Raw genomic sequence first — 12,137 nt, forward strand, 5'->3', positions numbered from 1 at the left:
CCACTTTCAACTTCGCACACCCTCAGTGAGCTCCCTGAGACACCCAGGACCGTCGCTTGTGAGCCCCATCTCAGGGTGCACTAGGGGACATGGAGCTCTCATGCCTGCTCAGGGCATGGGGCAGAGCAAGACAGGTGTGCTGCCAGCCACCGTGGCAAGGTGAGGGGCTGTGGCCTGTGCCATGGACTCCCAGCAGCATCCCCGCTGCCTCCAGACTAAGCCAGAGACCCACGGGCTGCCTCTGTGCTTGCCTGAGTCTCTTAATTAACCATCTTTCCCAATGAGACCAATTTGATTACAAATTCACAAGACATTTGGGAATGTTCCAATCACACAGCAGCAAGGTCCCTCTGCCTGGGATCCAGCCAGGCCCAAGGGGGTGGGAATGCAGGCAGATGGGCCAAAGTCACCTGGGATGCCCAGAGCCCCGCTGTCGGGCCCAGGCACCACCACACGGCAGTCGCAGCTCCTGCCAGTCACCTGGGGTGGGGGTGAACCTTGGGTGCTCGGCATCACAAAGAGGCGGAAAACTGTTCCAGAAATATCTCACCAAAATCATGCCTCCCTAACAAAACAAATTCTGCTTTTCTAAAAACCTCAATGGGCCTATCCGAGCCCAGTGCAGTCCTAGTTTCTTCAAAGCTGTGTAAGGCACTTGAATGGCTTATTAACACCACCTGGAAAAATTCCTGTTTCAATCCTGATTTAGAAAATAAATTCAATAATACTGCAAAAAAACGTTCCTTGAAAAATAGCTTTAAAAAAGTAAATACTTAAGTTTTCTAAAGAATAAAATAAATGCTAAGCTCTGCTTAAATTATATGACACAACAGGTCATCTTGGCACTGATAAAGAGAAAACCTTGAATACTGCTTCTGAATTAGACTTCCCTGGAAAAAAAAAAACAAAAACAAACACACCAACAAAAGACACATGTACATCGCCGGTTCTGAGCTCAGGGAAGAGAGCAGCCCGGAAGGCCCTGGTGGGCCCAAGCACATCACGGCTGCCCTGGAGCAGGGGCAGGGGGGGTGGCTGCTACAAAACAGACCCTGGCCCTGCTGCGCTCTCCTCTTTGGGACACTGGTGTGGCCGACCAGGACTGGCTGGGCGTATCTGTAAATATGAACCCACCCGGCCCCGGCCGCAGAGAGGAGCAATGGGAAACTGGGGCTGGCCACCCCGCTGCTGGGCCTGACCCAGGGGGCGCTTCAAGAGTTTGGCTCCTGGGGCTGCCCCAGGGTCCCACATGCACGACCGTGCTGCTCCACGCACACCAGTGTCTTTGGTTTGGCTGCCGTTGGGCACCTATGACCTCTGGTCCCACCCCGGGCCCCATGGGAGCTGGGAGCAAGAGCCGGTCCATCTTCTCTTTGGTGTGGTCTCCTAGGCTGCCTTCTACCATCTGCCCGCCACCCAGTGCAGTTCCACAGCCACCAGGACGGGCTGCGGGGGGCATCCCGAGTGGCTCTGGAGTGCTGGGGAAAGCACGGTGGGGCGGGCGCCCTGTCCACTGCCTGCCACCTGTTGGGTCCTGAGGCCTCTGAGGGAGAGAAGGACAAGGGTGGGAGGAAGGGGAGGGCAGGGGCCTGGACCACCTAGCTTCTTGGTGGAGCCTGGGTCTCAGGTTCTGGAAGGCTGGAGGGCAAGTCCTGGCTCCTCCCACCTGCCTGGGGGTCCCCTGCTCCCTGGTTCCCGCCCTCCAGCAGCTCTTGGGGGTCCCTGAGGAAGACCACCATGACCGTGATGTTGTCGTGGGAGCCCCGCTCCCGGGCCGCAGACACCAGCTCCTCAGCAACATGGAGCCCGCTGCCCTGCTGCCTCATCAGGTGGCTCTGGACGAGGCCAACAACTTCCTGGTGGGGTACGACGTCAAAGAAGCCATCGCAGGCAAGCAGCAGGTAGTCCTCGGAGCCTGTCAGTGCCCGGGAAGCTGCATCGGCCTCCCCAGACACGTAGGGCTTCTGGAAGACATCCCCTGGACAGGCAGAGAAGAGCCCGGGTCAGAGGACCACAGTGTCCGCAGCTTCCTCCCCACCCACCCATGCCCAGACCTCATGTCCTGTGGGGACAGAGACTAACCTGCTCTCACGGGGTCTATCGCTCCTTTATGCAAACTGCCCAGTGCTTCCCGCTTGCCTGGGAATGGAACCCCCTGACCTTGGCCTGTGAGCTCCCCCTTTCTCTGCCCTAGCTGCCCCATCCTGGCCTCGCTTCCTGGAGTGTCCAGAGACACAAGGAAAGACACAGCCTGAAGAGGGGCTGTCAAGAAGGTGCCACATTTGCCAAAAAGACAGAATGTTTCAGAGGGGTCAGAGGGATAGGTGCCAAATCCCTGGCAATCAGCTGGGGAGGGAGAGATTTTTTAAGTACCAGGAAGGAGCAGGTGTGGTCACGGGGCGCACAGCCTGAGACCTGGCAGTGAATGCATGCTGAGACAATGAGATGCAGACTGGACCCACTACTTTTTTTTTTTTGAGATGGAGTTTCGCTCTTGTCGCCCAGGCTGGAGTGCAGTGGCACAATCTCGGCTCACTGCAACCTCTGCCTCCTGGGTTCAAGTGATTCTCCTGCCTCAGTCTCCCGAGTAGCTGCGATTACAGGCATGCACCACCATGCCCGGCTCATTTGTTTTTGTATTTTTAGTAGAGATGGGAGTTCACCATGTCGGTCAGGCTGGTCTTGAACTCCTGACGTCAGGTGATCTGCCTGCCTCGGCTCCCTAAAGTGCTGGGATTACAGGCATGAGCCACTACGCCTGGCTACTTTTTTTTTCTTTTGAGACGTAGTCTGGCTCTGTTGCCCAGGCTGGAGTATAGTGGCACGATGTCGGCTCACTGTAACCTCTGCCTCCAGGTTCAAGTGCTTCTCCTGCCTCAGCCTCCCAAGTAACTGGGATTACAGGCGCGTGCCACCACACCCAGCTAATTTTGTATTTTTTGTAGAGAAGGGGTTTCACCATGTTGGCCAGGCTGGTCTCGAACTCTGACCTCAGGTGATCCGCCTGCCTTGGCCTCCCAAAGTGCTGGGATTAGAGGTGTGAGCTACCACCCCCAGCCAGATCCATTACTTTTCAAAATTTTTATTTATTATTATTATTGTTTTTTGAGACGGAGTTTTCCTTGTTACCCAGGCTGGAGTGCAGTGGTGTGATCTCAGCTCACTGCAACCTCCACCTCCTGGGTTCAAGCGATTCTCCTGCCTCAGCCTGCCGAGTAGCTGGGATTACAGGGGCTCACTACCACGCCTGGCTAATTTTTTGTTTATATACATTTTTTAGTACAGATGGGGTTTCATCATGTTGGACAGGCTAGTCTCGAACTCCTGACCTCAGGTAATCCACCCACCTCGGCCTCTCAAAGTGCTGGAATTACAGGCATGAGCCACCCTGGCCAGCAAACCCACATTTTTCCCAAAAGAGAAAAAAGGATCGTCAGCATGAATGTGGGAGGAGGATAAACCTCATTTCCGGAATACTGGAACCTTTACTTCCAGCCCACAGGATAGCGAGCCACAGGTTTCTACGAGATTTGTAGGAGCTGTTTTAGGTGAGATAATAACATATAGTGTAACTTACACTCAATCACTCGTGCTGCAGTCTCTGAATCTGCCCTGTTCCCTTCACACTAGGAGGATATCACCCCAGTGCATGACAAATCCCCTCTGCCCACCGCACTGCCTCCCCGAACCCCTGGTGAGCTGCGGGCCACACTCCAGAGGCCTGGGCTTCCGAGAGACCTTCTCCCACTTGGGTCGGCTTCTTTGGCTCTCACCGATGGCTCTGGAGACGGCCAGGGTCCCGTTGACTCTCCAGCAGTCCATGTGAGACACAAAGCCACCCAATGCTTCAATGCGTGCCTTCTCATCCTGCAGAAACACAGCCAGAGTCGGGGGCCAGGGCCGGGGGATAGGGTGTGGAGCTCCCTGCTACTACCTGAGCAGAGGCAGAGCTGCTTCTAAGACGGCATTCAAAGCCGCAGCACTTGAACAAAGCCAGGAGGCTCAGAGATGCACCCAAACTAGGGTCATTAAAAACAGTGAGAAATTATACACAACCCACAGTCCTTTAGTTGCACAAATGGTGAAATGAGTGGACCACCTGAGGCCACCTAGCGGTGCCTGCGCCCCTGTGCAGCATTCTGGGTCAGGGAGGCACTCACGAGGCTTGTGAGCCTGACACAGACAGCAAATCCCTCTGCTTCCCTGTCTCTAGCTCGGGGACGCTGTCCCTGCCCTGAAAGCTGCTGGGCCAAGATAGAGCATGTGACATGAGTGGTCACACAGCAGGGAAGCCTGAGCCAGGCCCTGACAGCAGCCTGTGCCCACCCACCCAGTTCTTTTTTTTGTTTTTTTGAGACAGAGTCTCGCTCTGTCGCCCAGGCTGGAGTGCAGTGGCACAATCTTGGCTCACTGCAACCTCTGCCTCCTGGGTTCAAGTGATTCTCCTGCCTCAGCCTCCCAAGTAGCTGGGACTACAGGGGCCCGCCACCATGCCTGGCTAATTTTTTTTTGTTTTTATTACAGACGGGGTTTCGCCAAGTTGGCCAGACTGGTCTCGAACTCCTGACCTCAAGATCCGCCCTCCTCGGCCTCCCAAAGTGTTGGGATTTAGGTGTGAGCCACTGTGCCCCGCCTAGTTCTTATCCTCCTCTACCCAAGCTCAGCCCAGGCACAGTCTCCACTCACCTGGGAACCACAACACTCCAGGCCTGGGTTCCTCCAGGGACAGGACAGAGGCTTGGTCCAGCCACAAGTCCTCTAGAAACCTCTTTGGTCCTACCAGCCTCTGCCCGAGGGAGAGGCTGCCCTGATGACAGCCTGCTGGCTGAAGGCTGCACAGCAGCATCCCTGACAGAGTGACGGAGGCACCCTGGGAGTGAGGTACCTCCCAAGTCTACTGGGGAAAGAGGGCATCCTTTACCAGTTTCCCTTATCAGGTAAACCTCCTGACCCCATGCAGTACCAGCCCTTCTAGTCCCCAGGCACAGCACCAGCTGGGCATGAGAACTCTGATGCCCCAGGTGATGGTGTCCCCTAGACAGATTGGGGTATCAGTCAATCTCCTCCCCAGAGCAGATGGACATGCACTGCGGGAGGCCTGGGGGAGGGAGCCCTCTCCAGACACCTGCACCAAGGAGGAGGCCTCCTTGTGTGGCTCCCCTGCAGAGGGCATCGTGGTGGGAATGATGTGGGTTTGCAGGAGTCCTGGCCTTCCTGGATGCCGTAGCCATGAGCCTGTGTGGCAACTGGACCAGCCTGGTGGGCTGGGTGCTCCTGTCCCAGCTGAGCTGGGGCATCAAGCCATGAAGGAGGCAGAAACAGGGACCTCAGGGCTCTCTCTGGGTCTAAGATCTGCCACCTCTCGGGTCTGAGCAGGGCAAGGGAAAAGCAAGGAGGACCAAGAAGGAGGGAAGAGCAGGAGAGAGCCAAGAGGAGGGGAGGAGAAAGGGCGTGGGGAGGCAGGTGGACGAACACACAGTACGCATGAATGTTCACACACATATGTGCCCACACACGCGTGAAGACGCCTGCAGACAGCGAGGAGCTGCAGAGGAAGCAGCGCCTCCTCCCCTTGCCTCAGAGGCATTCCCTGGGGAGGGGCTGTGAGTGTGGGAGGCTCCAGGGAGAATCAGGAGCCTTTCTCTGCTTCTGTCTCCCACACATTCCAGCCCACTCCAGCCCCTCAATGTCCTAGAGGCAGGCACGTGGGCGGGTGATGGAGGATGAACTGCAATCTGCTCCCCATGCCCTCTGGAGGTGGGCTCTCCCCAGCAGGGGGCCATGCAGGCTTTCTCAGCTGACAACCTTCCTACCTGAAGCCTGTGATCCCCTCTCCCACCATGCCCCATCCCGTGCTGGACGGACTGCGCCAACCCTGGCTGCGCAGGTTCCCCGGGCTCACCCCTCTAACCCTGGCCCTGCACCTGGGTCCTCCTCCCCTCCAGTGGCTCCCGCCTCCATCAAACACTAGCCAGGCTCAGCCTGGTCCAGGACTAACACATCCCCAGCTAAGGGGTCTTCTCCCAGACTTCCCCATGAGTCTCCTACTCACTGATTTTGGTTGGTTGGTTGTTTTTGGAGACAGAGTCTCGCTCTGTTGCCAAGGCTGGAGTGCAGTGTCATGAACATAGCTCACTGCAGCCTCGACGTCTAGGGCTCTAGCCATCCTCCTGTCTCCTAAGGCTTGAGAGGTGGGAGGATCACTTGAGGCACACCACCATACCTGGTCCCGATTCTAGCATAACCTGCCCTTTCCTCCTGGTCTCTCCCCTGGCCTGCAGGAGTTGCCTGAGATACGACTCCATTCCATTCGTCTCTCTGCTACATCCTACCCAGGTCCTTGCCCTCCTCTTGCTCCCCCATTAGACTCAGAGGCAGGAAGTGGGTCCTGTGTTATCTCACTGCCTCTACAAAGTATCCTGTGCAGAGTGGGTACTCAGTGCTTGGAGGCTGAACTGAGTGCAGAGGCAGGAGACTGTTCAGACAGCCACAGAACAAGGCAGAGCACCATGAACTCCCCCACATACTCCTCGAAGCTGCTCTGGGCTGCTGCTGGACCCCTGTTGAAGCTCACCAGGTTGAGGCCAGTTTCTTGCCCTTGTAACCGACAGGACACTTGTTTTTGTGGCAGAACCTTGGCCTGGATCTGTGATTAATTCTCTAGGGTGGAGGGCTGTGATCAGCATCACAGCAGGAGGGGCCAAGCCTACAGAGCATGGTGGCAGGGAAGGGGAGGTGGGGGGCCCTGGATCTGACCTCCTTGGCCCATGTGGGCTGCAGCCAAGAACACAGACACTTGTGTGTGCTTCTCTTATGCAGGCTCTGATCTCTGCACTCCACATGCACTGGGCCACACAATCCTTAGCCCAAACCTCCAGGGACCCCCGTGTGATGGACTTGGAAACAGTGGAATCGGGACCAGGCAAGGCCATCTGTCCATCCTCTGCCATGGCGCCATACTGCAGGGCTCAGGCAGTGTTTGAACAAAGTCCCCACTGGGCTTTAAGGGGGTGCTGAATGCTGAGCCTGCAGGTGTGCAAGCAGCAGGTGGGAGTGGGCCCAGCACGAATCCTGACTTGGCCACATTTTATCTGACTGCATGTCCTGGGGAGGAAAGCCCACTAGGGAGCAGGTGCCAAATTCGCCGACAACGGAGGCAGGGGAGCGGCAGAGACTATCTGTGACTTTGGCAGTGTGCTCTGGGCAACTGACTGAGCCTCAGTTTTCTCCTCTGTACAATGGGGAGAGGACGTACAGGGGCCCAGCCCAGACCGTAAGCCGCGGTGAAAGGCCAAGGAATGCAGCTGCCCCTGACTGTTACAATCATCGAGTCCTGGTGGTCTCTGCCGTGCTTTCTAAACCCAGAAGCCACAAAAAGAAAGACTACTCAACTCAACTACAGAAAAACAAAACTTCCATGTAGCAAAAGCCCATACACAAAAATAAAAGAGAAAAGATGCATGGAAAAATATTTGCAAATCACAGATAAGGAACCTATAAACTGGTAAGAAAAACAGGCAAAGGAAAAAAACAGTGTTTGCAGGAAAGGTTGTGTAAATGATCTTCAGCTTTTGAAAAGATGCTCAAACTCACTCTGTAACAGAAAAGCAAACTTAACAATTGCCCCAAGACAGCCTTCTTACCTGACAGGAAGAATCCTGCAGGCTGGTGGGACTGTGGGGAAATGGACCTTCTTGGGCATGTAGTGCCTGAGGTGGGCAGCTTGACAAATCTACCCAGACTGTACATGCATCAGTTCCAGCCCAGCCATCCCACTTCTGGGGATGTGTCCTACAGATACAGATACACTTGACTCTGAGCAATTAATGCTGCACAAAGTAGGTACAGATGCATTGTTTTCAACACCGAAAGACTGAAAAGATCTTCATGTTCACCCACAAGGGACTGCATGATGCATGCAATGTCCACAGCCCCAAGAAAGGATGGGTGCTCCTATGTGCTGATGTAGAATTATCCCCCATGTGCATGGTTAATCCAACATAACTAGTGGAGAGCAGCATGTGGGAAAAGTGGGGTTTGAGGGATAAACAGTCATTCCATGGTATCTAAATGCTCGCAATCTGACCTCAGGAGACACACGGACGAGACGGTCTTGTGAGAAGAGGTCTGAGTGGGACTTTCATCTTCACGTCCAGGTAATGACCTGAGTGCCAGGGTCCCAGGTAGCCTCTACTTAGTACAGCCCCAAGCCAGGTTCCCTCCAGTCCCCGGGCAGCGTCACTTCCCCGAGGCCCCTCATCCACAGCCTGTGGCCTCCTTGTCCGTGCGTATGACGGGCTCTGGTCTGCACTGGGCTGCGCCGACTGCACTGGGATGCCTGTCAGTGCGGAGGTCTCTGCTCTCCCCTGGAGCTCTGGGCTCCATAGAGCTGTGACCCACAGAGCTCTCAGGAAGGGCTCACGTGGGACCCCTTGGGACTCAAGTCAGGTGGGGAGCCCTCCCTCTTGAAAGGTGCCAGGATTAGTACTTCCTGAGGTTCCCAGGCTGGGGTTCCCCTGTGGGTCCAGCATGATGGGGGCCGGGAATATCCTGGGCCTGGGCAGAGGGATCCCCTTACCTGCCGTTCTGGTCTGTGTGGCTCCATCAGCTTCACCACCTGTCCCTGCTGTACCAAAATGACCTGGGAGTCCCCGAGCCAGGCGACGTGCAGGGTCGCTCCTGCAATGAGCGCACACACACCTGTGGTGCCGCTCTGCAGCCGCTGCAGGGAGAGAGGGCCCATGAGAGTTGAGAGGAGGTAGGGACAGGTCTGCACTGCAGGCACATGCGGTGCAGGCTGAACCTTAGCCAGAAATGGGTGGAACCGCTGAGCCACGCAATGGCTCGTACTGAACTTCACACTGAGGGACAGGAGAGCGCATCCTGCAGCTCCCCGTTCACATCCACCTCTGGAAAATGCAAACTGTCTGCAGTGTCAGAAAGGAGATGAGGGGCTGTCTGGGGAGTGGGCAGGGAAGGGCAGAGGATGACACAGGGCAGGATGAAGCTTCCGGGGGTGATAAACACGCCCGTTACTGTGGTGAGGAATCCACAGGTGTATACGCGTATAAGCCAAAACTTGCCAAATTGTGGACTTTAAATATGCACCAGTTACTACGTGTCAATTGTATCTCAATAAAGATGTTTATTTATTTATTTTTTTGAGACAGAGTCTCGCTCTGTCAACCAGGCTGGAGTGCAATGGCACAATCTCGGCTCACTGCAACCTCCACCTCCCAGGTTCAAGTGATTCTCCTGCCTCAGCCTCCCAACTAGCTGAGATTACAGGCATACACCCCCACGCCTGGCTAATTTTTTTGTGTTTTTAGTAGAGATGGGGTTTTGCCGGGCTGGTCTTGAATTCCTGAGCTCAGGCAATCTGCCTGCCTTGGCCTCCTAAAGTGCTAGAATTACAGGCGTGAGTCACTGTGCCCGGCTATTTATTTATTTAGAGACAAAGTCTCGCTCTGTTGCCCAGGCTGGAGTGCAGTGGCACAGTCTTGGCTCACTGCAACCTCCACCTCCTGGGCTCAAGTGATTCTCATGCCTCAGCCTCCCGAGTAGCTGGGACTACAGGCACGTGCCACCACACCTGGCTAATTTTTAAAATTATTTTTAGTAGTGGCAGAGTTTCACCATTTTCGCCAGGCTGGTCTCAAACTCCTGACCTCAAGTGATCCACCGACCTCAGTCTCCCAAAGTTCTGGTATTACAGGTGTGAGCCAACACCCGAGTTTTGTATTTTTAGTAGAGATGAGGTTTCACCACATTGGCCAGGCTGGTCTCAAACTCCTAACCTGAAGTGATCCACCAGTCTCTGCCTCCCAAAGTGCTGGGATTACAGGCATGAGCCACTGTGCTCAGCCTCAATAAAAGCGGTTATGCCTGCTTCAGAGAATCCCTTTTCTACTCTGAGAGGCAGCCTTGAGCTCAGAGGCCTTTGTCACTTCCTGGGGGGTGGGGTGAGGTGAGGGGCCAGGAGTGGAGGCCTGACTGCTTTTCACTGGGGTCCTTGCAGCTGCAGAGACTACGCGGTTTTCTATTGAGATGCAAAGCCCAGCTCTGCTAATTTCCATGAAGGTCTGTACTCAAGCACGTGTGACAAAAGTGCATCTTTCCCCTGGTGTCTTCTCACTAGGGCAATCTGAGCTTCAGTTTCCCGATGTCTACAACGGGTACAATGTTAGTATTCACCTCACAGGGCTACAAGGAGGACCTAGAGAAATTCTGCTGGTGAGGTTCAGAGCGCATAAGTTCACAGAGGAGGGACCTGATGCATTTGTGTTCTTTCTTCTTTCAGAAACAAATGCCTCATCCCTACACGTGGCTGTAACTCCTGAGGAAGGAGTGTTCCCAGAGGACATCGGTAGTCTGCTGAGACCCTGCCTAGAGGAGGAAGGGGAGGCAGGCAGTAGATTAACCATGTTTTACATATTCCCCCTTTTACGATGCTTTGACATCTTGGGGCCTTGCTGGTCCTGGAGGGGCTGCCCCTTCCCAGGCCAGCTGATTCCTCGAGACAGCAAACACCTGGGGAGGATGCAGAGACGGCTCCAACCCAGCTTCCCTCTCTTCCCTCTGTGTCCCGAATACCTCAGTGCTTCCCATGCATGGCCCTGTGAGGCGTGGCCCCTCCTCTCGGGAACTGTGAGTAGTAAACTCTTTGTTAAGGTACCAGTCTGTGTCTGTCACCTTGCCATATCTCATTAAAACAAAATCCCAGGAACACTTGACCATAGGCTGTCTTCCCTGAGGCCAGCAGACCCTCTACATCAGGCAGGTCTGTGTGGCCTGGAGGCCTAGCATGCTGGATCGGGGCAGGTGAGAACCAAGCCCCTTTACCCCTATACTGTAAGAAGAAATGGCAGGACCACCGGCAGTGTTTAGTGAGGACCTTCTGGCACCACCAGCTCCTTTGGCGTTTTTCCCGCTGCAGAGGCCCAGGACTCTCACTGGCCTCCAAACTGCACCCGAGGCCCAGCTGCCAGTCCTCACCTCTCGCTTGGCTTTCCTGAGAAACATCTGGTCGGTACGCCGGAAGGCTTCTCTGAGGGCTCCTGCAGGGTCTGTGGGCAGCTCTGGCTGGCGGGCAGCGTTGGTGTGCACGTGGACAGCAGCGTACCTCGCAGCATCCACGCCTCCGTGACCATCAAACACAGCAAAGTAGGCACGGTCCACAGGGTCCTGGTGGGAATGCGGTGGGAGTCACAGACCCGCAGGACCCAGGCTGCTCCCAAGGGGGCGTGGCGCCAGGCACTGATGGGGTAGAGTCTGAGAGAATCAGTATGGCCTTTGTCCGGCTTATGTGTGTATGAGCTGGGAGGTTTGGAAAAGGACAGCTCGCGGGACCCTCGGTTTCACCATCTGTTCTGAGTTGCTACAAGCATGAAATGAGGGGCTGCCCCAGGTGACTCCTGGTGCTGGAGTCAGGGGAACACGGCACCCAGGCCTCCCTCATAACAGACTCACACTGTTGCCCTTCTTAGTCTCTTGCTGGGCAAGCTCAGAGGCTGACAGGTGTCTCTCCTGTCTCAGCCTTGGTGGGCAGCTCTTCTCGGTACCTGGGGAGCCCCCACCCTTGCCCCGGTCCTCTGAAGCTGTCCCCAGGGTCTGGACGGGAGCACTCACAGACAAGCCGAAGAGCTGGTTGAAGGAAGGGAGGGACACGTGCCGGTCCTCCATCTTGCGGCGAGTGTTGCGGATGGCGTGGATGGAGACCAGCCACTGCCGCTGTGAGGCCCGGGCAGCCAATGGGACCTGCTTCTGCCACTGGCCGGCGACTTCCCAGAGCCGGTTAAAGAAACTCCGTGCCAGGCTTTGGGCATCCAGCACTGATGGACACAATGGAGGGATTGTCAGGTAAGTGCCAACCAAATCAGCTGAGGCCTCGCTGGCTCCCTGACAGCTCCCACCTGGGCCCGCACAGCCCCCATCACCTCCCAGGGCATTGTGAGCACATCAACTCAATAGTGTGCACATGGCAGCCTGTTGTCAGAATTAGAAATGTCTACTTTGGTAGCTTGTCCCTTGAAGTCTCCCATCCCGCCATGGAGCAATTCTACTCATGGGAACCCACCCTAAAGAAATCATTAGAGGCCAGGTGCAGTGGCTCGTGCCTGTAATCCCTGCACTTTGGG

The 12,137-nt window shown here is 55.5% G+C and overlaps 1 protein-coding gene across 2 annotated transcripts in view; it reads right to left on the reverse strand.

Annotated features, from left to right (window-relative positions):
- Positions 1-295: 295 nt before the first annotated feature.
- Positions 296-12,137, reverse strand: part of PPM1F (protein phosphatase, Mg2+/Mn2+ dependent, 1F) — a 35,329-nt gene continuing 23,487 nt past the window's right edge. For both annotated transcript variants that reach the window (XM_011947325.1, XM_011947326.1), the window contains 5 exons: positions 11,629-11,831; positions 10,996-11,184; positions 8,579-8,722; positions 3,774-3,867; positions 296-1,978 (listed from right to left, as the gene is read on the reverse strand). In XM_011947325.1, coding sequence (XP_011802715.1) covers positions 1,599-1,978; positions 3,774-3,867; positions 8,579-8,722; positions 10,996-11,184; positions 11,629-11,831 — 1,010 coding nt within the window. In that variant the 3' untranslated portion in view covers positions 296-1,598. The remainder of the gene's footprint in view (positions 1,979-3,773; positions 3,868-8,578; positions 8,723-10,995; positions 11,185-11,628; positions 11,832-12,137) is intronic.

This window comes from Colobus angolensis, unplaced genomic scaffold (genome assembly GCF_000951035.1).
Source record: "Colobus angolensis palliatus isolate OR3802 unplaced genomic scaffold, Cang.pa_1.0 Scaffold260, whole genome shotgun sequence".
Classification (NCBI taxonomy): Eukaryota; Metazoa; Chordata; class Mammalia; order Primates; family Cercopithecidae; genus Colobus; species Colobus angolensis.